The 25,749-nt window shown below is 36.3% G+C and overlaps 1 protein-coding gene and 1 pseudogene across 1 annotated transcript in view; one reads left to right on the top strand and one right to left on the bottom strand.

The window, feature by feature from the left end:
* Positions 1–25,749, top strand: part of ARIH1 (ariadne RBR E3 ubiquitin protein ligase 1) — a 114,246-nt gene that overhangs the window by 30,577 nt on the left and 57,920 nt on the right. The window contains exon 2 of the mRNA XM_039237842.1: positions 12,470–12,537. Within this exon, the coding sequence (XP_039093773.1) occupies positions 12,470–12,537 (68 nt within the window). The remainder of the gene's footprint in view (positions 1–12,469; positions 12,538–25,749) is intronic.
* LOC120235519 lies at positions 857–956 on the bottom strand (annotated as a pseudogene).

Here is a 25,749-nt window from a genome sequence, read left to right as displayed (position 1 = left end):
AAGTCTTTTCATTGTGTTGAGCCTTAGTGGACCCTTTCAGCTGGAAGATTTGTGTCCGTGTATTTACTTTTTTTTGCATGCACACGAATGGGAGGAGGGGCAGAGAGAGGGAGAGAGAATCTCAAGCAGGCTAGGCACTCAAACTCACCAACCATGAGACCATGACCTGAGCTGAAATCAAGAGTTTAACTGACCAGGCCACCCAGGCACCCCCAGATTTGTGTCCTTTTAAAAAGCTTTGGGAAATGAACTTATAATACTGCTTTGGTAATTTTTTCCCCTCTCTTCTCTTTCTGGAATTCTTGTTAGGTGATTGTTAAAAACAATGGATAGTGGCTTAAATAAAAAATGATGACAAAATTATATGAGAAAGATTGGAGCAGAGGTGCACGTAAGAGGTTAAGAGTGCGAAATCTTCATCATTAACAAAGGTAGTGATAGATAATATCTAAAATAGAAAGATAGTAGCTGTTTGAGAAAGCATATTATTTGGGATAAAAGTACCAGAAGGAACAGTGAAAAGAATTTAAAATACTTGCCTCAAAAGATTGCAAATCAGTATTGACTGAGATGTGGCAGAGAGGATTGTTAAACCTTGAGGATATAATTAACTTCTAAATCTATGCATATACTAAATTTTAAAAATGCCTAAATAGTGATTCAGTACAACCCCATTATCAAAGATCCACATTTAGTGGTATCATCATTATTATTTTTTTTTTACTATTTCGTTTTTATTGTGCACTATGTTAATATACTGGGTAAATTTCTAGCAGAGGTAGATGAGCATAACCAAGTTTTTTTCATCGATCAGGAAAATTCTTCCTTAATTGATGTTCTCCAAACTCTTTGACACAAAAAAATGGAACACTTCTGAATTTGCATGTCATTCTTGCATAGGGGCCATGCTAATTTCTGTATTGTTTCCATTTTAAACATATTTGCTGCCAAAGTGAGTACTGCTATCTTCATTCTTTAAAATCTCAGCAAGTGTATGTAGATGTGTTCTTAGGCCAGGTATTCATTATAAGCTTCATGAAAAGAGGATGATTTCAGTTGTATATGCCATGTGTTCCTTTTTCATGATTCTAATCATTGAGACTGTGTATTTTGAGAATAATTGGCAAGAAAATATACTGGAGATGTACACGGACTGTTATAGCTTGGTTATAAACCTTTCTTTAAATGATACAGGAGTATATATGTGTCTATTTCAAGATCATTTGAATTTATGGCTACTTTTTGAGCTTTAAAGAAATTTACAGTGGCTTATTTATTTATTACATTTTTAACATTTATTTATTTTTGAGAGAGAGAGAGAGAGTACAAGTGGGGGAGGAGCAGAGGAGAATGAGACACAGAATCCTAAGCAGGCTCCAGGCTCTGAGCTGTCAGCACAGAGCCTGACGTGGGGCTTGAACTCACAAACTGTGAGATCATGATCTGAGCCGAAGTCAGACGCTTAACCTGCTGAACTACCCGGGCGCCCCCTACAGTGGCTTTTTAAAAATAAAGTCTTTCTGAGATAAAAATTAACCCCCACACGCTTTTTAAATAAGCACTGTGGTTTTCAAAGAGTCTCACTTATGTTTATATTGTACAATTTTTTGTATAGCATCTATATATACATAAAGTGTCGTTAAGAAATAGTGAATTGCTAGTCAGAATCCTACCACTTATCGATAGGTATTTTGAGTTGCTATGATGAGGAAGGAGGAACGACTAGGTCAAATAATGTACTGTTAAAATTTATTCTTAAGAAGTAGCTGGGAACGCGTATCTTTTTTTTTTTTTTTTGAAGTGCTTCCAGAGGAAGAGAAAGCTATATACAACACTTCTTAACAATATTCAGTTCACTTAACACAATGAATTCAATTTTGTATGCCATCTTTAGGTAGTTCAGAGATGGCTGGTGGTTGTTATTAAGTGAGGTACATTGAAGTCACTTAAAATGTTTTGGTTGTGTGTTTGTGGATCATTTTCACTGGTGCCACAGTAGCTATGTATAGAATGCTAATACTTTGAGCTAATAATTGGAACCCAGAGGTGAGCATGTAAATAGATAACTAAGAGGATTCTTAAATAATTCTCTAACACTTCTGAATTACTGCAAAAACAGTCAAGTAACATAAGGTGAACTATGTAGAATCTCTATTTGTGGTTTAAATTGGCTCTATTATGTCAAGGTAGTTTGGAACTGGGAGTTACGTTCTTGGACTTTCCTTTAAGTTCTTACCCTTTTATCTGTAGGGATTTTTCTTCCCCTCCAAACTACAGGGTATATTTTTCCCCTTCAGTTAGGAGACTGACACCCAAGAAAATCTTGCCTTGAATGAGGTCTCATGTAATGGCAAACATTTGAAACTAGGGTTATGTTTGTTGGAGGTGACTTGGCTCTTCATCAACTAGATGCTAAAAGCATATAGTGCTATATAAAGCCTTCAGTTTGTTTTTCTGATGTAAAAAAGAAGTTTTACGTAACATTGTTTATATAAAATATATCCCTTCCCTCATATGGCCCGCTTTGGTTTGCAGTTGAATTTTTACTGAATAAATCAAATGATTACACACAGTGATAGTAACCTTTCTTCTATTTATAGAAGCATTTTATGTCTTTTACTAAGTTCTGATTAAACTCTTGACATTCTCTAGAGGTGAAATCTTGGCTCTCCAAATTTGAGATGACATAGTAGGAAGTAATTGCCTTTATAATATACATGTACAAGGGCAAGCGAAGAACAGCAAAGCCAATTTTGAGAGTTATTGATGGTAGTTGGCTAAATGTATTCATTAGTAAGTTTTGGTACAACAAGATTACATGTATAGTTCAAATGCATACATCAGCACAATTTCAAGTTAAGTATCATGGATCTACAGAATTATAGATAGTTGGTCAAAACTTGTCAGTGTTAAATTTTTAATTAATCTCCAAGGGTAGTGAGTGAACATGTAAACTTTTCGCTGAAGTAATCTCCAAGCAGTGTCTTCGGTGGGAAAGTCTCTTAACAACATGACCTTCAACATTTTCCCCTTCTCTTTTACCTTCCTTCTTGGAGTGTAGCTTAGAAATAAACATTCCAAACTGGAAACTTTGAGGATTAGTGTTGTTTAGTTGTACATTTGTTTTAAATGCATATAGCTTTTAGGCCATTTGGGAATTCTTTGATGGTCTTCCCCAGTTCTCTAGAGTACCTTTTTGTGCTGTGTTGGGCTAGAAAACCAAAAGTGGTTTCTTTTTTTCTGCTGCTGCTCTTTTTTTTTTTTTTTGCTGGGTTGTAAGGATGTGAGATTTTTTTTTTTGCAGTAGCAGAAATTTAGCATTGCATTGTCCATTTTTTTAATTTTTAAAAAAGTTGTATTATTGAGACAGAGAAACAGAGCATGAGTGGGGAAGAGGCAGAGAGAGGGAGACACAGAATCTGAAGCAGACTCCAGGCTGTGAGCTGTCAGCACAGAGCCTGATGCGGGGCTCACGAACTGTGAGATCATGACCTGAGCCAAAGTCGGATGTTTAACCGACTGAGCCACCCAGGCGCCCCAGGCATTGTCCATTCTTCACCTTTCTGCATTATCAAGAGTCATTTGTGGCAAAAGCAGCAGATAGACTCTCTTGTTTTGTACATCACCTGGGTTCTTGGGTATCTAGAGGCAGTCGTGGCAAGGGTAAGGATGACTTCCTGATTATAGCTTTCTAATCCTTGAATCACCATCATCTCCCATTCTTGAATTTAGTGGTTCCATTGGTAGCTTAGGCAGGGAGAGCTCCTTGTGATTCAGTTGTTTAGTGTTCTGGTGTCATTCTTGTGCTGCCCCACTCCTCCAGTTCTTCTACCAATTAAGCACTCATTCCTTTTATTAACTCCCCCTTTGCTCAAAATATCTTCTTAGGGGTTTTTATATACCCTTTACTAAATCCTAAATGATCAAAGTCCAGAGCATCTTTTCCATTTTATATATGGTACTTTGTGAACTTTGGATACATAATTTATTCTGTTGAATGTCATTTATTAAGCATTCATTCTATTGCAGCTTTTTAGTGACTCTTAGTATAAAACTCTCAGCACAGTTATACACCTTCAAAGAAGAAAAATTATACCTGAATTATACATAATTTTTTCTTTAATGTTTACTCATATTTGAGAGAGAGCATGAGTGGGGGGAGTGCCGGGGGGGCAGAGGATCCTAAGGGGACTCTGAACTCACAGCAGTGAGCCTGATGTGAGACTTGAACTCACGAACCATGAGGTCGTGACCTGAGCTGAAGTCAGATGCTCAACCAACTGTACATGATAATTTTTTTTAAAAGAAATCAAGTATTTAATTAAATTTAAGGAGAATTGGAAATGAAACCTTTTAGAGTTAGTGTAACCAATCAAAACTTCCTGTAGCTTGTATCAATGCTTGTCAGACTTCATTTTGCATACATATCACTTCAGGAACCTTTGAGAGTGTAGTTGAAATCATTCAGTAGATGCAGATTGAGACTTAGGAGTCTAAATTTCTAACAGACTCTCAGGTGATTGATTTTGTGAACTACAGTTTGAAAAGCAAGGCTTATACTGTTTATAGTTGATTGTTACAAAAGTAATACAGCACAGAAAAAAACCCACTTCTTTTCACTCTGTTCCCAAATAAGTCCCTTCCTCAAGGATGGTAACTCTTCAGAGCAGCTTTATTTTTTCTTTTTCAGAGCAGTTTTAATATAAATCCTTGTAACTATTTCATTATACATTGAGTATATTGTAGAATTTTACCTTTTTATTAATTAAAAAATTTTTTTTAATGTTTTATTTATTTCTGAGAGAGAGAAAGAGATCGTGAACAGGGCAGGGTCAGAGAGAGAAGGAGACAGAATCCAAAGCAGGCTCCAGGCTCTGAGCTAGTTGTCAGCACAGAGCCCTCCGCAGGGCTTGAACCCACAAACCGTGAGATCATGACCTGAGCTGAAGTTGGATGCTTAACCGACTGAGCCACCCAGGCGCCCCTTTACCTTTTTTTTTAAACTCAAAAATGAAATATTATACGTTCAGTGAGTTGCTTTTTTGTTTTTCATTCAGTGATGTCTCATGGATATCCTTCTATGTCCATGCATATGGATCCATTATCTTTTTGTTTTTTAGCTGCTGCATAATGTTCTAAGTATGGATATGGCATGATTTATAGGCATCCCCCCCTTGGGATCATGTAGGTTACCTTTGCTTTATTGCTTTTCCAAATAATGTGCATGTGAAATTTCTTCTTCCCCTTCTACACGTACATATTTCTGCAGAGTAGGTTCCTGGAATGGAATCTCTAGATCCTATCTTAGGTCATGTGCATTTTAAATCTTGATCAGTTTTGCCAAACTACTCACAAAAATTTTACCAAAGTTGCCATTTCACTAACATGAGACATTTCCCCTCCTCTGTCCCTGCATATTATAAATTTTTAAGATTTTAGCCATTATGGTAAATTAGAAACACTGTATTAAGGAGGTTGAATATTTTCTTGTTTTTCAGCTAATTGTATTCTTAGAATTCATAAACCATCCGTTTGTGTTTATTTTTTATGGACTTGTGTGTTTGCTTACTTACTGTTTATTGTAGGTGTTGCAAGTATTTATTTCTATACAGAACTTTTTATATTTTACGGCTTTTGGGCTCCCGATTTTTAGGCATTATGAAGCAGTAGTCTATAAAATTTGGATCTTCAGAAGCTCTCTTAAGAAGCATGTAGATTAAGTTAAATGGAAACATACTATAAAAACAAGGCCTTCTTAAAAAAAAAGTTTTTCTTTAAATTTCAGTTAACATACAGTTTCAGGTGTACAAGATAGTGATTCAGCACTTTGTACAACACCTGGTGCTCATCACAAGTGCACTCCTTAATCTCTTATCACCTATTTACCTATCCCCTCCCCCCAGTTTCCCCTTTGGTAACCATGAGTTCACTCTAGTTAAGAGTCTGTTTTTTGGTTTGCCTCTTTTTTTCCCCTTTGCTCATTTGTTTTGTTTCTTAAATTCCACACATGAGTGAATTCATATGATATTTGTCTTTCTCTGACTGATTTATTTCACTTAAAATAGTACTCTCTAGTTCCATCTATGTTGTTACAAATAGCAAAATTTCATTCTTTTTTTATGAGCCCATTCTTTTGTAGGAAAATTTCAAACTGAGTTTTGAGATGGAGTGCACAACCTGTTTAATTTCATTTCAGATCAAATTGTGCTATAGATAAAAAGCTAGGCGTGGAGGCCTTTCTGTGTATGTTAATTAGGTTAAAAAATATCTTCTTGCTGTTTCATCTTAGACTATTATAAAACCCATTCATTTAATATTGAGCTTTCTCTTAAAATAAAAAGGTTGTATACTGAGACCTTTCAAAAAATAGTTACTTCCCTACAATACTAATCATTGGAATGTTATTCAGTAACTTGATTGAGTCTACCAGGAGATGTCACATTCTTCTAAATGTAGGCCTCTGCATGCATATGTACATCTAGAATTGTGGTTCTTCACCTTGGCTGTGTACTGGAATTGCCAGTGAGCTTTCAAAAAATGGTAATGCAGGTTCTTCCCTTACCCTCGTCTGCTGATGTATTTGGTGTGGGGTATGGCCCAAATACAGGTGTTTGTGGAGGTTCCTCGGATGATTCTAAAATGCTACCAAAGTTGAGAACCATTTGATCAAAGAATGGAGGATGATAGTGATTTGATTTTAAGGCCTCATCTGGGACAGTTCAAGTGTTCAGATTTACTTTTCAGAGCAAAAGCAGGGGGTGCCTGGGTGGCTCAGTCTCTTAAGCGTCACACTCTTGATTTTGGCTCAGATCATGATCTCACAGATCTCTGAGATTGAGCCCTGAGTCAGGCTCTGCACTGAGAGTACAGTCTACTTGAGATTCTTTCTTGCCCTTTCTCTGCCTGCCTCTCCCCTGATTATGCATGTGCTCGCTCTCTCTCTCTCTCTCTCTCTCTCTCTCAGGAAATAAACTTTAAAAAAAAATGCAAAAGCATAACTTTGTAGATACTTTCAAAGCAAATACTTGCTATAACCTTAGAGTGTAATTTTCTTCAAATTACTACAGTATTACACTGTTATATTCATATTACAGTTCTAAATGTATACTCTTTCAGAGCTCCCATAGTTGCAAACTATTTAGAGCAGTAGTACCTAATTCTGGCTGCATATTACTATCATCTGGGTGATTTTAGGTAAAAACTTTAGGTAAGAAATTCACATACCTATGTCTCACTCCAGATAATTGAATCAGAATTGCTCTGGCAAAGTTTAAGTATTGATATTTTTAGAGTTCCTAGGGAGATTTTAATATATAGCCCAAATGAGGGACCATTGTTTTAGAGTTTACAGCTAGTGAATATATGAGATTTCAGACTGTGTTAGATCTTTTCTTGGTTTGTTTATATCTTTTTTTTTTTTTTAAATGTTTTTATTTATTTCTAGGAGAGAGACAGCGTGAGCAGGGGAGGGTCAGAGAGAGAGGGAGACACAGACTGAAATAGGCCCCAGGCTCTGAGCTGGCAGTCAGCACAGAGCCCGACGCGGGGCTCGAGCCCACAAACCGCGAGATCATGACCTAAGCGAAAGTCGGTCGCTTAACCGACTAAGCCACCCAGGCGCCCCGGTTTGTTTATATCTTTAAAAAAATGAGGAATACCACTAAGAATAGGATGAAGAATTATTTCAACCAAGAACTTGAATTGATGTTCTGTACACCTAATCAAAAATTTTGGTTTCTCTCGTTTGATTAGGCCCCAGCTCTAAGCATTCTTTTAAGGGTGGTGCTACAAGCATAAATTTTTGTGAATTTTTCTAATATTCAGATCCTATTAATCTGTTTCATCTTGGGTGAAGTCACTTAACCTCTCTAACCTCATCTTTAAAATGTAAATAATCCTTACCTTATATAAAGTATATAAAGTGATGATTAAATCAAATAATGTATATAAAGTTCCTGGCATTGAATAATTTCATGTCTGTGTTCCTTCTATTCTGCATTGTTAAACACTTTAACATTTGTATTTTCTTTTTTAAATGTGTATTTGTTTTGAGAGAGTGGGGGAAGGGCAGAGGGAGAGAGAGAGAATCCCAAGCAGGCTTTGTGCTCAGGGGCCCTATTCTTCCCCCCTTGCTGCCCCCCTTTTTAAGTAGGCTTCACACCCGGTGCAGAGCCCAACAGGGGCCTTGAATTCAACAAGGCCCTGAGATCAAGATCTGAGCCAAGCACAGGAAGCAAACACTTTACCTACCAAGCCACGCAGGTGCCCCAACACTCATTGTACTTTAAACAATAAATAAATAAACAAAAAACACTTAAAGGCTTTGGCATTTCAAATATTTGGGTCATCTTGGGGGTTGGCATCTATTATCTTCTCCCTTGAGAATTGGTCACAGTTTTGTTGTTCTTGCTGTGTCTGTTAATTTTTGGATTCTGTCCTGGTTCTTTTGAATATTATGCTGTGAGATTCTGCATCCTGTTAAAATCCTTTAGAGAGGTGAGGATTTTTTGTTTCAGTAAAGAGGTCAGTCCAGTTGGGTTATGACTCCATATTCTTTCTCAGTTTATATAGGCAGTGTTTACGTTATCTGTTCAGTTTTCAAAGCCCTTGCAGTGTTGAGTTTCTTTTCCCTTCCCACTTAGGTTGACCTAGGAGTAGGGCAGTTATGTATACCATATGTACATATACAGGTTTAAGGTTTACTTCTCCGTGTTTCTCTCTTCTCAGTGATTTCCCCTACATCTGACTCCCGGAGGCCCTTCATTTCTCTAGCCTGAAGCTTGGAGTTCTCTAGGTTTTAGTTTCTTACCTGTGCCTTGAGGTGAAGTGGCAAGAGAAAAAAGAAAAAAATAGGGATTTCCATTCTCCTCCCCTCTTTTTTATTTTATTTTATTTTTTTGACAGCAGGAGCCCTCTTCCTGATTCTTCTCTGTTTTGAGCAATGGATTTTCTCTTGTCGTGCTGGAGCAGTGTAGTCTCTTGGTTGCCATGGGCTGGCCTCAGGGCAGGACTTAGAGAAACAAGAGAAAAAGGAAAAAAAAGGTATTCTCCCTAAATTGTTGGTAGCCTTTTGCCATAATCCTCTAAGGAAAATGATGCACTCCTCTTAGGGTTAGGTGCTCATTCCTGCTACACAGTTTTTGGCCCACCCATGAGTCAAAGCCAGGAAGTACGTGTTAAAAAACAAACAGTATATTCACCACTTCCTTATTTGTTCTTCATTTTCCTTTCCAATCTGCTTGCCGTTACTTAATTTTAAGAGTATTCTGTCCAGTTTTTAGTTGTAATCAGTGGGGGCGGTGGGGGAGGAGAGAGATGCTACAGTGAGCTTATTACTCCATCTTGGTCAGGACCAGAAGTCAGACTGTTTTGTTTTTAAATAAATTCACATTACTGATGTATAACTATATGACTAAATATATCCATTAAATTTTTAAAAAATGTTTATTTCTGAGACAGAGAGAGACACAGCATGAGCAGGGGAGGGACAGAGAGGGAGGGAGACACAAGAATCTGAAGCAGGCTCCAGGCTCCAAGCTATTAGCGCAGAGCCTGATGTGGGGCTCGAACTCAGGAGCCATGAGATATGACCTGAGCTGAAGTCAGATGCTTAACCAAGTGAATCACCCAGGCGCCCCTAAATATACCCGTATTTTGTTTTGAGAACTGTTTTCCCTTGTATCACCAACGATCACATTAAAAAAAAATAGAACATTTTCGATCCCTCACAAAGCCTTCTTGTGTCTCTTAACTTTCTCCCATTCCCTCCTCATCCTGTCCTGATTACTCTTTGGTGGAGGATGTAAAGGATAGTTAGACATATGACTAGTAGTTACATGATATCTTTATATTCTTTAGGTTCTCTTACATGTAATAAGTGAAAGAATATTAGATTCAGATTGTCTTGGGCTAGAAGTCACAACTATTCCACTTAATTAACTGGATAATATTGGGTAAATTTTATAATCTCCAAAGAGTCTAATCATCATTTTCTCATATTTAAAATGGTAGGTAAGTATATTTACCTTAGAGAGAGCTTTGAGAATTAAATGAGGTATATAAAGTACCTTATACGGGGTCTCACCTACAGCAGATTCACATTATATGTTACTCCCCCATTATCTTTCCCTATATGCAGTGCACATAAATGATCTGAGCCAGCTACCCTGAAAGAGTGAACCAAATGTAATTATTTAGATAATATTGTGAAATATTTCCTGTCCTATCTATAGCATAGATCTTTGCAGAATACAGGTATTTTGACGTTATCACACCTCTGTGGTTTAGATGAATTTTTTCTGTCTATCCTATTGGGAAAAACTTTTGAGTGTGTACCTTTAATATAGTATACACATATGCTGAGCGAAATAAGTCAGGCAGAGGACAAATACCATATGTTTGCACCTATAGGAGGATTAGGAGGAACTTAACGGTGGACCGTGGGGGAGAAGAAGGGGGGAAAAGTGGGGGAGAGGGAGAGAGGCAAACCATGAGAGACTCTTGAATGCTGAGAACAAACTGAGGACTGATGGGTGTGGGGGGAGGGGAAGGAGGGTGATGGGCATGGAGGAGGGCACTTGTGGGGATGAGCACTGGGTGTTATATGGAAACCAACTTGACAATAAACTATTTGTAAAAAAAAAATATATATATATATATATACACACACACACACACACACATACAGTATACACATTATTAAACACATATGCACCTACACAGGGATTTTTGAAGGATGAGCTAAAAAAAAAAAAAATAGAAAAGTTACCTTGTTTTCTTCACCCTGGGGAACTGCTGGCCCAGTTTTCTGAATTCCTTGGGTCATGAGCACATTTGGTGATGTCCTCCTGCTCCAAACTATGGAGGTGGAACCTCGGGATCTGTGTTTTCACAGAACTTTCCACAGTAATTTTGGATGAATCAGTAACAGGTTGGGAACCTCTGGATAAGTTTTTGATACTGGAACTCAAGCACAGAAAAGACGCTATTGCAACATCAAGTCAGAGAGGGCATTTGCCCTGTCTCCCTTTTTTCTGTTTACAAGTTGAAACTCAACAACTCCTGAAACACTTTGTCCTGAGCGTTGTGTCTAGTGGCAGAAAATACAGCATATTGGGTGCCACAAAATTACAGTCACACAGTTCTCATGGGCACTACTTAATTCTCCCAATTGATAGGATTACTGCTTTTATTTTACATATGTCTAAACCTAAATTAGTAACTTTTTAAATTGTAGGCAAATCCTGTTGTGAAAACCTGTTTCCAAACAGAGTTGGGTTGTGTTGGGGCGGGGGAGGATGGGGGATAGTTAATAAATTGTTGAATCACATTTCTGAGAAAGAGCTGTCTGTATATTCTGTACAAATGAACATAACATAGGATTAGTTAATAGGTTTTTTCTTTTTTCTTTTTCTCCCCCCACATATTAACTCTCGTAAAGCGGTGGAGTCTGTCGAATGTTGTGTTAAAGGAGGTTTCTGGAGGAGTTTGGGCTCAAGAAGCAAGGGTTACCAAAATGGATTAGCAAAATGTGCTTAGAGTGGGTGAATGAGTTACCATATCTGCATCTTTGACTTTTTTGGAGGGTATTGAATGTATGTGAATTTCTCTGTGACAAATGGTATTGTTGAGAATAAGTGATAGAGATTTCTTTCATGACATTTTTATACAAAATTACTTTTTAATTAAGTAAGTTATTAATTAAAACTCTGGTCTATGGCGACACAAAAGTAGTTTTATACAGCGATCCTTTTTGAAATGTTATTTGATGTAATAAAATTGTACATGACCTATAAACAAACAGATTCAGGTTTGAGTTACACGTCTGACATTATAACTAGAGTTTTAAGTTAAAATTCTGTACTGAAATAGGAACCTGAGTAGTTTCATGGGAAATGGAAATACATATTAATAAAAATAAATGACAGCATTAAACAATAGGACAGTCAGTTTTGGGTTTATTTCATTGTGTTAGCCCTTTATTTTAGAATGAAGCAGCATCTTCAGATTATATTCTCTAAATTATTACACTGCACATGTTTTGTCTTTTTCATTAAATATCTCTGAAGGACTTTCTGACTTATAAATGGCTTGGACTCATTTGAGCTATTCAGGAACATAAGGTGTTAGAAATTTTATTGAATAGAAATTTTGTTGATTAACAGTGTGAAAGTCTGCTAAATCTTAATTGCAAAAATCAGTTAATTTTAATTAGTGCTTGATTTAATACAGTAAGTTCTCAATTTTTTTTGGCTTATTTTGAATTCTGCTTTAGAATCCCATAGAAACCTGACAAATTTAATAGCAAACTATTTTTAAATTGCTTTGATCTTACAAGTAAATTTTACATTTTCTAGAATAAAGAAATATCTTAGGAAAGGAAATTTGGGTGGGATGAAATTTAAATTCAACCTAAAAATTCACTAAAGTACTATTACCTTAAAATAACTTTTTTTCCCCCCTTCTTTAGAATCCAGCAACTATCACCAGAATACTCCTTAGCCACTTCAATTGGGATAAAGAGAAGCTAATGGAAAGGTAAGGAACTATACTGTCAGCTTTGTGCTTACAAGTAACACAGAAAGCCTGTCGAACTGAATTTACAAGAAGCAAATAAGGAATTGATGTATATACCAGGATATGAAAAAAACAATGTGCAAATAGGATGTGCTTTTAATTTCTTGTATTCCTTGTGTGAATTTTACAATAAACTTAGTGTTTATTGTTCCTTCTTTTATTTTGGAGGTGAGGGGGCTCTCCTTCAGTATCTTCTAAATTACATCCTCTTGAGTACTGAGAACTATAAGTGAGTTTTAAAAAAGCTCTTTTGGGGTGCCTGGCTGGCTCATTCAGTGGAGCTTGTGGCTCGTGATCTTGGGTTCCTGAGTTCAACCCCCCCCGTGTTGGACATGGAGCCTACAAAAAGTAAGAAAAGAAAATAAAACATATTTTAAAATGTGCTTGATACAGTCTTCAAACATATGAATAAAATCTTCCATTAATTAAAAATTTCTTGTTCATAAAACTTTATATCTATGTTAGGCATATTAATGACATTTCTTCAATAAAAACAAAGAAGTTGTTCAGGGTATCCTGACCATCAAAATAGCTGTTTGGACTGGTTCTCTGGTTTTAGGCAAGATTATATTCCATTGAGTATTTTTTATATTTTCTCTCTGAAAATGTTTCTAGTTCTAAAAGGGAAGAAATTACAGAGACTAGAGAAGGACAGTTTTAATGCCATTCTTAATCTTTTTTTCTTCCTTGGATTGGAAATTAACACTTGTTAAGGTAGTAGGGTGATAGCCTTTATTTATTCTATCAGCCATATTCTTCAGTTTAAAATTAACAATCCTAATTTTAATACAAAGTTACAGCTAGTTTTGGAAATTGAGAACCCAAATATTATAAGAAATAAATAGAAAATATTTCCCATTTGATTTTAAAATTGAAAGAATTTTGCAAAACAGATAATAAACAGGAACATTACTCCGTTTCTCACATCTTGCACCCCAACTACAATTTAATGGTAACAAGTAATAGTTATCAGTTATTGAGTCCTTTGTACCAGGCATTATTTCATTTAATCCTCCTTATACTTTATTAAGGGGCTAGAAACTATTATCTCCACTTAATTGATATAAAAATTAAGGCTTAGGGCTTAATACAGTTTTGTAACACAAGGAGTTAGCATTCCCAACTCAGGTTTTGTTTTTTTTTTTTTTTTTACATTTTCTTTATTTTTGAGAAACAGAGACAAAGTGTGAGGGGGGAGGGGCAGAGAGAGAAGGAGAGACAGAATCTGAAGCAGGTTCCAGGCTCTAAGCAAGCTGTCAGCACAGAGCCTGACATGGGACTCGAACCCACAAACCGTTAGATCATGACCTGAGCCAAAGTCGGACACTCAACCGACTGAGCCACCCAGGTGTCCCCCATCTCATGTTTATTGGACTCCAAAGTTGCTTATGTTCTTCAACACATAATATATAGCTTTTCCAGGGTTCATGAAGAATAAAATGCCTCCTAAGTCGGATTGCCCCCACTGTCCCCTCTGGGTCTGACCACCTTTTTTGAAGTCAGTGCTATTTTTTTTTAACTTTGGTAACATTTATTTTCTGGCTTATTTTATGACACTTTTATTTGGAAAAGAAGTTTTCATTATTTATATCTGATCTTCTAGTGAATGAAACTTACAGTTTCATATTTCTCCAAAGACATTTTGAATTTTCTCCTATAACACTGTTGATGCTGCTGAGAGCATTTTTCAGTTAAATACTGTACTTACATGTGAGTATGAATTAAAAAGTAGGCAGCTTCTTGGGAACTTCTGTGTGTGTGAGCACTTGTTTCTTTTTGTAATTTCAGTTTCTTATATATTCTGAAGATATGTTATTTGGTACCTATAGATCTTTAAATAGTGTTTTAAAATGAATATGTGGTTTCTTTTTCTCATTTAATGAGTTTCCCATTAAACTCTACATTTGACATTAGCACTGCCACACTTTTAGATACAATTACTCCCATGTAACGTGCTTTATTATGTTTTTTATTTAATTTATTGGTTTGATCAGGTTTTCCCCCCCCCCCCCAAATAATTTCAAAGTTACTCGTTTTATTTCAGTTTTTCCTAGTGGCCACCTTTACAAGCATTTTTGCTATCATATATTTAACTGTTGTTGGTGTGTGTGTGTGTCTGTGTGTCTGAACAGTTTCTTGCATCCTACCTACTATTTTCTCCAAATTTACCCTTTTATCTCCAGAATATATCTTTCGTTATTTAAATCATTTCACATGTGCTAAATTTTTAAGGGCTCTAAGAGAATCTTTACTATTTTGAAATTTTGGGGTGGTTTTTGAAAGCATATCCAGTTGGGACCTTTAAGACTGAGAGCTAATTTTTTTTGATTTGGGGAAATTTCTACCTATTATTTCTTCAGTATTACCTTTTTTGTATTCTCTTGATGCTTTCTGGAATTCCTGTGAGTCACGTGTTGAAATTTCTGGATCTCCTTTTGAGATTTTTAACTTCTTTCAAAATGTTTCTTCTGTACTTGTCATATTTGTCTTTCTACTCTGGTGTGTAATGTTCCTCAGGTTTACTTTTAATTTAATTCACTAACTTGATTTTATTTTTGTACCCATTTTTTTTTTTTTTTTTTTTTTTACAAATAGTTTATTGTCAAATTAGTTTCCACATAACACTCAGTGCTCATCCCCACAAGTGTCCTCCTCCATGCCCCTCCCCATCCCCCCCACACCCATCAGTCCTCAGTTTTTGTCAGCATTCAAGAGTCTCTCATGGTTTGCCTCTCTCCCTTTCCCCCACCATCTCCCCCCTTCTTCTCCCCCTTGGTCCTCTGTCAAGTTCCTCCTAATCCTCCTATACGTGCAAACATATGATATTTGTCCTTCTCTCCCTGACTTATTTCGCTCAGCATAACACCCTCAAGGTCCATCCATGTTGCTACACATGGCCAGATTTCATTGTTTCTCATTGCCATGTAGTATTCCATGGTATAGATAAACCACATCTTTTTGATTCATTCATCTGTTGATGGACACTTAGGCTCTTTCCATGTTTTAGCTATTGTGGAGAGTGCTGCTATGAACATTGGGGTTGTACCCATTTTTTTGCTATTTAGCTATCTTAAATTGTTTATTTCAACAGTATCCAGCTTATTTAATAACTTTATTCTTGTTTTGTGGATCCTTCGTTTCCCTTATCTCCCTTGGCACATAACTCTTCTTAAATAATGTGTTTTTTTCCTAGACTGTTTATTACACGATTTAAAATATGTATTAGTATTTGGTACCTTTCAGAGTATATTATTTTCAAATTGGTCAAATTTAGTCTATAATGAATTCCAGTAACAACTGATATGCATTTTATTTTCACATTTTAAATAACTTTTATGATCCAAAAATGATTATAACTACACTGTGAGAGTACAAAGATAGGATATGGCTGAAGAGATACAGGGAGATTTATAGACTTTGTATCTTTATAAGAGAAAAAGAAGTAGAAAACAAACAGCATTTACAACAGGAACTTAGAAAACCACAAAAAGAGAGTAGCATAGATATTTAAGATAAAAGCAACATAAAAAAACAAAAATATTTTTTGAAATGGATTTTTTAAAAGGGACATAACGAGAGAATGAGAAGCAAACCACAGACTTGAGGAAAATATTTGTGAGAGACCTCTGATAAAGACTGTTAAGCAAAATATACAAAGAACTCTTAAAACTCATTAATAAAAAGGTTTGAAATGGGCAAAAATCCAAATAGACACTGCAGTAAGGAAGATATACAGATTGCTAAATAAGCTAATATGAAGAGATACTCAACCTCATATATCATTAGGGCATTGCAAATTAAAATGAGATACCCCTACATACTTATTAGAATGGCTAAAATCCAAAGCACTGATGCTACCAAATACTGATGAGGTTGCAGAGCAACAAGAACTCTCGTTGCTGGTGGGGATGCAAAATGGCGTAGCTGCTTTGCTTCCAGTTTGGCAGTTTCTTACAAAACTAAACATACTCTTACCATGGGATCTAGCAGTCACACTTTTTGTATTTACCCAAATGAGTTGAAAACTTGCCACCACACAAAAACCTGCACATGAATATTCATAATTGCTAAAACTTGGAAGCAATCAGATGTCCTTCAGTTGGTGGGTGGATGAATAAACTGTGGTGTACATCTAAACTATTGAATATTATTTAATGCTTGAAAGAAATGAGCCATGAAATCATGAAAAGACATGGAGAAACTTTAAGCGCAAGAAGCCTGTCTGAAAAGGCTACATACTGTATGATTCCAATCATATGACATTTTGGAAAAGGCAAAACTGCGGAGACCATAAGATCGGTGCTTCCCAAGAGATGGGGAAGGGAAGGATGACTATATGGAGCAAGAAGGAGTTTTAGGGTAATGAAACTATTCTGTATGAAATTGTTAGGGTGGATATTTGTCCTTGTACATTTATCCAAACCCACAAGATGTATAACACAAAAGTGAGTCCTAATGTAATTTATGGATTTTGATAATGACGTGTCAATGTAGGTACATTGATTCTGTCAGATGCGCCACTCTGATGTGAGATGTTTAGTGGTTCAGATTGTACGTGTATGGGGGTAAGGGGCATATGGGAATGCTTTGTACTTTCTGCTCAGTTTTGCTGTGAGCTAAAACTGCTCTTAAAAAGTTAAAGCTATTTTGAAAAGGGTTAGGAAATAAACCACTGGCAAATGTGATGGGGACTAGGGAAGAAGGGTACAAATAAGCATTGGGAATAATTCATAATTATAGTTGGGAAAAATATTTCAGAATTATAAATGAATACTGTATGCTGTTTTTACCAATATATTTGAAAGCTTAGAAATGGAAATTACTTAAATTGCCCCACAAGAAGTAGAAAAATAACCATGTAAGAATGTAGTAAATATACTAAAAGATCCCTCTACTTCTCCAAAAAATACTACATGAATTTTATGGTCAAGCTCTATCTAATAGACCATCAAGAAACTGCCAGTTTCTGTTGAAAATTATTTCAGAACATAGAAAAAGATAGGCCATTATTAATTCTTGTTAACCAAATTAGAATAGCCCTTGTTACAGAATTTGACAAAGACAGCATAGGAAAACCGTCTTTATTATGAACATAGCTGTTGAATTCATAAATAAAATAACACTTAATTGGAAGAATTAATGGTCTGGTAGGATTTCTCCTAGGAATGCAAAAACAGGTTACCATTGGGGAGAAAACTCATCTATAGCACTTAACTAATTTAAAGCAGTGAAGAGAGGGGCACCTGGGTGGCTTAGTCGGTTGAGCATCCGACTTTCGCTTAGGTCATGATCTCGCGGTTCGTGGGTTCGAGCCCCGCGTCGGGCTCTGTGCTGACTGCCAGCTCAGAGCCTGGAGCCTGTTTCAGAGTCTGTGACTCCCTCTCTCTCTGACCCTCCTCTGCTCACGCTGTCTCTCTCTCCTAGAAATAAATAAAACATTAAAAAAAAAAGTGAAGAGAAACCAAAAGGGAATTATAATAACTGTTAGGAATGTATTTAATACATTGTGCATTTACCCATGATTTAGGAAAAAAAAAAAAAAAAAACAATCTTTGGAGGCACCTGACTAGCTCAGTCAGTAGAGCATGCAACTCTTCATTTCAGAGTCATGAGTTCAATCCCCATGTTGCTTATGGGGCCTACTTAAAATTAAGGAAAGAAAGAAAAGAAAATTTCTAGCAAACTAGGAAGATAATTTCTTAGTTTAATACAGAATATCAACTAATCATCAATAGCAGAATTATCCTTAATTTTGAAACATTGGAAGGATGTCCATTAAAACCAAGCAAAGTTACTGCTGTTCCAGCATTTAAATGAACTGGAAGTTCTGATAAATAAAATAATACATGGAAAATTAAATAAGTGGTATAAAGATTGGAGGATGGGAGGATTATGGGTTATTTTTAGATTCTTCTTTATACTTTAATGTATGCTGTGAATTTTCTTCAGTAACCACGGAAAAACATTATAATAACAAGATAACTTATTCAGAAAATAAGCACTCATTTTTTTTTAAGCTTATTTATTTTGAGAGAGAGACAGACAGCAAGCAGAGGGGGGAATAGAGAATCCCAAGCAGGTTCCACACGGTCAGTGCAGAGCCCAGTGCGGGCTCAAACCCATGAACCATGAGGAGATGACCTGAGCTGATATCAGGAGTATGACGCTCAACTGACTGAGCCCTCCAGATGCCCCAACACTCATTTATATGAAAACTTTTATTTAAAAAGAGGAAGAGAAATTTTTGTATACAGTATCATCATCTACCTATGAAACCCCCAAAGAATCAACTGACAAACTATTAAAGTGGTTGCACATTAGAATCACCTGAGAACTTTAAAAAACACCATTGCCTAGGCCCCTTTCCATGCCTTCTCCTTCAGTTTCCCTTAATACCCTTGGAGAGTGAAAAGAAACCTAGAATGTAAGGCAGGGTAGGTTCAGTGACACTGTGCACCTTCCTGTCCTTGAGCATAAAAATGAAGATGACTTGTATGTCAATCTTGTAACAATTTAGGTTCCTCAGAATCATAAGAAAAGTTAGACACTATGGCCAATAATTTTGTTATATACCACTAAAAAAAATCTTAACTTCCCAGTTAGTAACACAGAATATATTTAAGTATCACTTCTATTCATTTTGACATACTTAAAGATAAAATCTTATCCTAGTTGAAATTGTGAAGTACTTTAATTCTGTCCTCTCTTTTTGCTGTCATTTCTCATTTCCATGTACCAAGCAATTCAATTTTTCGTTTGTTTGTTCATTAGGGAGCCCTAGTCCTTGCCTTGGAAGAGGATCTTATGGTCTAGTAAGGGCCATAGAGGTATAAATAGATTCTTGCCAATAATTCTTCTTGTTTGCCCCAAGATGTCTAGTCCATGGTTTAAACAAATTTGTCCTGAACCTAAAAACAAATAATTTATTCCTTTTAAAAATACATTTTGGTAAAGGCGAGGAGGGCTAATGGAGAAGGGACCATTTACAGTTTTGGTGTTGTCTTTTCTCTCTCATAGCAGCTTTCCAGGCCTTTGCCATTTTCTTTCTTACCCAGCCTTCTGCATTTTTAGTCTGTAGATTAATTTCTCTTCTCTTATATAAATAGAATTTTTTCTTTTCACTAGATTTCTCCCTGTATTCCTCCAGATAAAGCAAAACAGAGGAGGGGTGCCTGGGTGGCTTGGTCGGTTAAGCGTCCGACTTTCGCTTGGGTCGTGATCTCACGGTTCGCGGGTTCGAGCCCCTCGTCGGGCTCTGTGCTGACTGCCAGCTCAGAGCCTGGAGCCTGTTTCAGTCTGTGACTCCCTCTCTCTCTGACCCTCCCCTGCTCACGCTGTCTCTCTCTCTCCCTCCCTCCCTCTCTCTCTCTCTCTCTCTCTCTCTCTCCCCCTCCCTCCATCCCTCTCTCTCTCTCCTAGAAATAAATAAAACAAAAAATAAAATAAAATAAAGCAAAACAGAGGAAATCAGAGTCAGAAGTGCAGCAACAACTATACCTGCCCTTCTACCTCTTTAGAAGGCTAACCTTTCCGTCTGGCTTTGATCTTATCATAAATTTTGTGGGAAGTTGCTTCCATTATTTCATCTTTCATATCTTGAGTCTTTTCCTGTTATCATTGAGGGGTTTTGGTTGTAAACAAACTTGAAGAGCACAAGTGAAAACAACATTAAAGTTTGCGAATCCTCCATGAAGGCTTTGCATCCAGGAAAAGTGCCCAGATCATAGCGTCAAACTGATTCAGTGAACGTGCTGTTGCCATTGGACACAGGCATCACAGTTCGTATCATGTTGGGCATGTGGTATCACAGTTAATATTTCTGCTCTTTTCAGCCTCTGAAAGCTGGATATATCCTTACCCTTTTGAAAGAATGAATTCCTCATTGAATCTTTGGCCACTATGCTTTTCATGGACTATAGGTCAGCCTACTCCTGCTAGGCATGAATCCTTCAGCAGGAGAGACTAGGAAAATGAGTTATTTTTTTCCCTTTTCTTTTTATGACAAGACTTTTTTCGTTTTAGATTTTTTTATTATTACTGTTGAAATACAATATTATGTTAGTTTCAGGTTTATAACATAGTGATTCACTAATTGTGTATATTATTCAGTGTCATGATAATGTCATCATATAATTTATTACATTATTGTTGACTATATTCCCTGTTGCTGTACTTCTCATCTCTATAATTTATTTGTTTTATAACTGGAAGTTTAAACCTCTTAATCCCTTTCACAGATTTTACCCATTTTCCCCACCTGCTTCCCCTGAGTAGACACTTAAAAATCCAGCTTCTGTTTGCCTTTCTGTTATAATCTCTTTATATCTATATCTTTATTTCTACTCTCATATTACACCTTAGTAGTACACAACTTTTAAGGTGTCACCAAATTCATTTTTGTGTTGACCCAACTTTGCATCTGTTTCCTTTGTCTGACATGGGGCTTCTGTGCATATCTATGTAGGTTTTTAGCTGTAAAGCCCTAGGGAGCACTTTTGGAATTGTACTGTCTTTGGCCCATGCCTGGCATGCCTTTCTCTTTCTCTTTATCTTTTTTCCTAATTGTTCTTTAAGCTTTACTTCTAAGATGACTTTTCTTCTCAAGAAGATAATCACTTTTTCCTTTGCGTTTTTAAATGTATTTGATTTAATATTTCAACACTTTTTTTTTTTGAGAGAGAGACAGAGAGAGACAGAACATCAATTCAGGGAGGGAGAGTTAGAGAGAGAGGGAGACACAGAATCTGAAGCAGGCTCCAGTCTCTGAGCCGTCCGCACAGAGCCTGACGTGGGGCTTGAACCCACAAACTATGAGATCATGACCTGGGCCAAGTCAGAGGCTTACCCAACTGGGAGCTACCTAGGTGCCCCAATATTTCAACACTTCTGTTAGAGTTGTTTGGGCATAAAACTATCTTACTCATCTTTCATTGCTAGCATAACAGAACTTCTAATCTGTAGTCAGTATTAAGTAAATATTGTAATCCAACCATTGTAGATTTTATTTTTTGTAATATGTATGTTATTTCTGAAAATTTTGACAAGTACACAAATCAGATTTTAGAATGTCAGGAGCTAGAGACAGAACCCCCAAGTCAAGCTTCTCTAGAGTTGCTAACAAGTACAAAATCAGTATCTCTTCTAGAAAGTGTGTATTAATGAGTTAACTGACATGTATGAGGTGAGGAGAAATATAGGTGATCTTTGACTCACTGCTTTTAATGGGCAAGTGTAATCAAAGAATCTTGAAGGTTGATTTCAGTGCAGACTATGTTGCAAATAACTTTCCAGTTTTCATTCTGAAGGATTAACACCATTCACTGAATAGATACTAGAACTTGCATGTTATTCTGATGGTATGAAACTTTCTTAGCTACATCACTAATGATACGTTGTTTTCACAGTTAACTTCTGGGATGTGAGAATAAATTTGGTTTGTCAGAAAGCAGGCTTTTGTCATGGAATTCATTACGCTTCTATATTATAGTGAGTTTTTACTATTTAAACAGTTTAGGTGTTATTGGGGAACATCTATGGAAAGCAGCAAATGTACCATCTTATACTGTAGTGGTTAAGTACATGGGATCTCTGCTCCATTACCTCCTAGCTGGATGAACTTGGAGCAGTTTTCTCCATTAGTGACTTCATCTGAAGTTACTGTGTTGTTCTTAGTCTTGCTACTTATCTTACTATTTCATACATTGCAGGAATGTTTTTGAACATCAGTTTTGTAGGAGACATTAAACAGAGGTTTAGTGATGAAGAACATCACAGAACAATGTATCATACACCATTTTTTTACCCTTCAGGTACTTAGAGATAAAGTTTTAAAGGAATACTTTAAAAATAAAAGGTTATTTCTGTTTCGGGCAGGAAAGGATTTATTGATGAGATGTCATTTGATTGGACTTGGGAGGGCAGGTGGAGTGGGAACCTGGGCATGAATTTGGCCTTTTTTCCTACTAAGTGGAAATCTTTGAAGGTTGTTTTATGGAGAAATGTGATATAAGGGCATTACTGTAGAAAAAAATTGGTGACAGTATGTGCTGATTATCCATCAGCAGGATGACCCATTGGAAAACTATTTTAATAATCTAAATAAAAGGGAAATGTTAGCTTGACTTAGGATGGTGATGGTTAATTGAAAGCAAAGTATAGATGGAAGAGATGAGATGTTCAGGGGGAGTTTTACCTGTAACAGAGAGAATAGAAGGCTCTGGGAAACTTCTGGTAATTTGGACCATTCTATCCACTAAATACAATAGAGAAATCTCTATGATATTGGAACATCTTAAAAATTAAAAAAAAATCAATAAATTTTAAAAATCAAAATCAAGAACATCAAAGAATTAATAAAATAGGAAGAAATAAGAGAATATGGAAATATAGAGAGATGAGCCAAGCATTCCAGCCTGTCTTGCCCCGGAAGTATATTCTGATCTAGAAGAAGTAGCTGAGAGACTGAGCTGTGAATTTTTTTTTTTAATTTTTTTTTTTAATGTTATTTATTTCTAGGAGAGAGAGAGAGAGAGAGACAGCGTGAGCAGGGGAGGGTCAGAGAGAGAGGGAGTCACAGACTGAAACAGGCTCCAGGCTCTGAGCTGGCAGTCAGCACAGAGTCCAACGCAGGGCTCAAACCCACGAACCGCGAGGTCATGACCTAAGCGAAAGTCGGACGCTTAACCGACTAAGCCACCCAGGCGCTCCTGAGCTGTGAATTTTTTGTTGGCCCTTTGGGGGGGCAGGGTGGAGAGAAAAGTTGGAGTCTTAGGCCCACCAGGCATGAGGATTAGGTAAGGGCGCCTGGGTGGTGCAGTAGGTTGAGCATCTGACTCTTGATTTCCTCTCACAGTTTGTGGGTTTGAGCCCTGTGTAGGACTCTGTACTGTTAGTACCGAGCTTGGTTGAGATTCTTCCTCTCTGTCCCTCCCCTGTGTGTGTGTGTGTGTTCTCTCTCTGTCTCTGTCTCTCAAAATAAATAAGTAAACTTAACAAAAATGAAGTTCTGGAAGAATGAGGATTAGGTAAATCAGCTCTTCTGAAGATTGAAGATAATGTTCATGTCTCTCAGTGGTCCAGACAACTTTAAGCCACTCAGCTAATTAATTTAACAGTATATTGGAGAAAACTAAAGAGGTTTAATTTACTAAAAGATCAAACCAATATCTAAACTAAGTACATACACTAAAAGATGGAAAATACAGAAGAAAAGTTAATAAACATAGAGGATATAATGAGAAGATCTCATTGAGTTTTAGGAGAGAATGACCCAGAGGCAATATTTGAAGATATAATGGCTGATAATTTTCCAGATTGGTAAAAGCCACAGAATTTACGAAGCCTAACAGTTCCTATGCATAATAAACAATATTTCATTGATTCTAAGATAGTTTAATGTGTTTGAAATTTGAATGCATCTTTCAGATGATGGCACCTTACAATCAAACAGTATTGAAATATTGATTTATGTGAAAATTTTCCCCTTTTCACTTTCTGGTAAGATCATGAAATTTCAGCACCAAAGCATTTTAGATTTCATGAACTATGGTAAAAAGTCCATATTTTGGAGGGGGATGCATATTTTAAAATGTCATAGTACAACTACAGAAACAACAGCAAAAGTAGACAATCATAAAAGCAATAAGATACAAGGCAGATTACTTTCAAAAAGCAAAGATTTGTGTATATATGATGTATACAGAGAAAAAGCATAGGAAGTATATATTATATCCTTTTAGAGGAGAGCTGACTTCTTAACAGTAGCAGTGGAAGTGATCGTAAGATGATACCTGAGTAGGTTCAAAGATAGTAAATGCCAATTTAGAATACTGTATTCATGGAAAATATTTTCATAAATAGTACTTTCTTTTAACATAAACACCTTTATGTTATGACTAGCCTTTGTATTTTTTAAGTCAACATTTTAAGTTGTGTCAATGTTGAAGTTTCAAGTATTCATAATTGTTATTTAATCAACTATTTGAATATTAAGGGGAAAAATTGGGGAATGCAGCCTAAGCTGTGCTCAGGAGCAGAGTGTATAACCTTAAATGCATATATAAGAAAAGTAGTGAACTAAGCTTTCATCTCATATCTCAAGTAATGAGCTAGATGTATCAAGATAGAAAACAAGCAACACAATAAATTTAGAGAAATTATAAGAACAAATAACAGAGCAGAATTTAGTAAAATAGAAAAGAAACCTAAAATAGAGTAGATCAAACCAAATGATGTTTTTTTAAAAGGCTAACAACATTGACACCTTGTTGAGATTAATCAAGAAAAAAGGCACAAATAACTAGTATCAGGAATGAAAAAGAATGTCCCTTTAGGGTGTGCCTGGGTGGCTCAGTTGGTGAAGAGTCCAACTTTCAGCTCAGGTCACGATCTCTCGGTTCGTGAGCTTGAGCCCCACGTTAGACTCTTTGTTGTCAGTGCAGAGCTCACTTTGCATCCTTGTCTCCCTCACTCTCTGCCTTTCCCCCACTTTCATGCTTGCTTTCACTCTCTCAAAAAGAACATTAAAAAAAAAAAAAAAAAAGAATGTCACTTTGAATACTGCAGATATTTAAAAGCAATAATAACCTCATAAGATATTGCAGATAACTGTGTCAAAATTTGAAGTTTCACTGAAATGGATAGATGCTTAGAAATGTGCAATTTACTGAAATAGACGTAAGAAATAAATAGAAAACCTATACGGTCTATTACTATAAATTGAAATTTTCTATTAAGAAAAGTCTAAGTCCAGATGGATATACTGGGAAGTTCTGCCAACATTAAATGAGATAGTAACTCCAACTTTATATTCTCTAGCCTTGTATTCTTTTAGGAAACAAAACAAGGGTCGCCCACCTTCATAAGGCTGTTGCAACCTTGATTCCAAAACCCAAAGAAACATTACCTGCCAGTTTCTCTCATGTGCATAGATAGAAAAAATAAAACCCCAGATATTTGCAAATTAAATTCAACAATATGTAAAAAGAATAATAACCCAGCCTTTCCAACTCTAATTTATCCCAGAAATCCTAGGTTGGTTTAACCTGGAACAATTCAATATGGTCACTTGAACAAATTTTAATGAGAAAAAACAGTTTCAGTAGATGCAAAGGAACAGTTGCTAAAAATCAGTAATCATTCATGATCTTATTTATTTATTTTGAGAGAGCAGGA

The sequence above is a fragment of the Hyaena hyaena genome, unplaced genomic scaffold (genome assembly GCF_003009895.1).
Source record: "Hyaena hyaena isolate Hyena2069 unplaced genomic scaffold, ASM300989v1 scaffold_130, whole genome shotgun sequence".
Taxonomy (NCBI): Eukaryota; Metazoa; Chordata; class Mammalia; order Carnivora; family Hyaenidae; genus Hyaena; species Hyaena hyaena.
The sequence above is the reverse complement of the archived record's forward strand: the minus strand, read 5'-3'. Positions and strand labels throughout refer to the sequence as shown.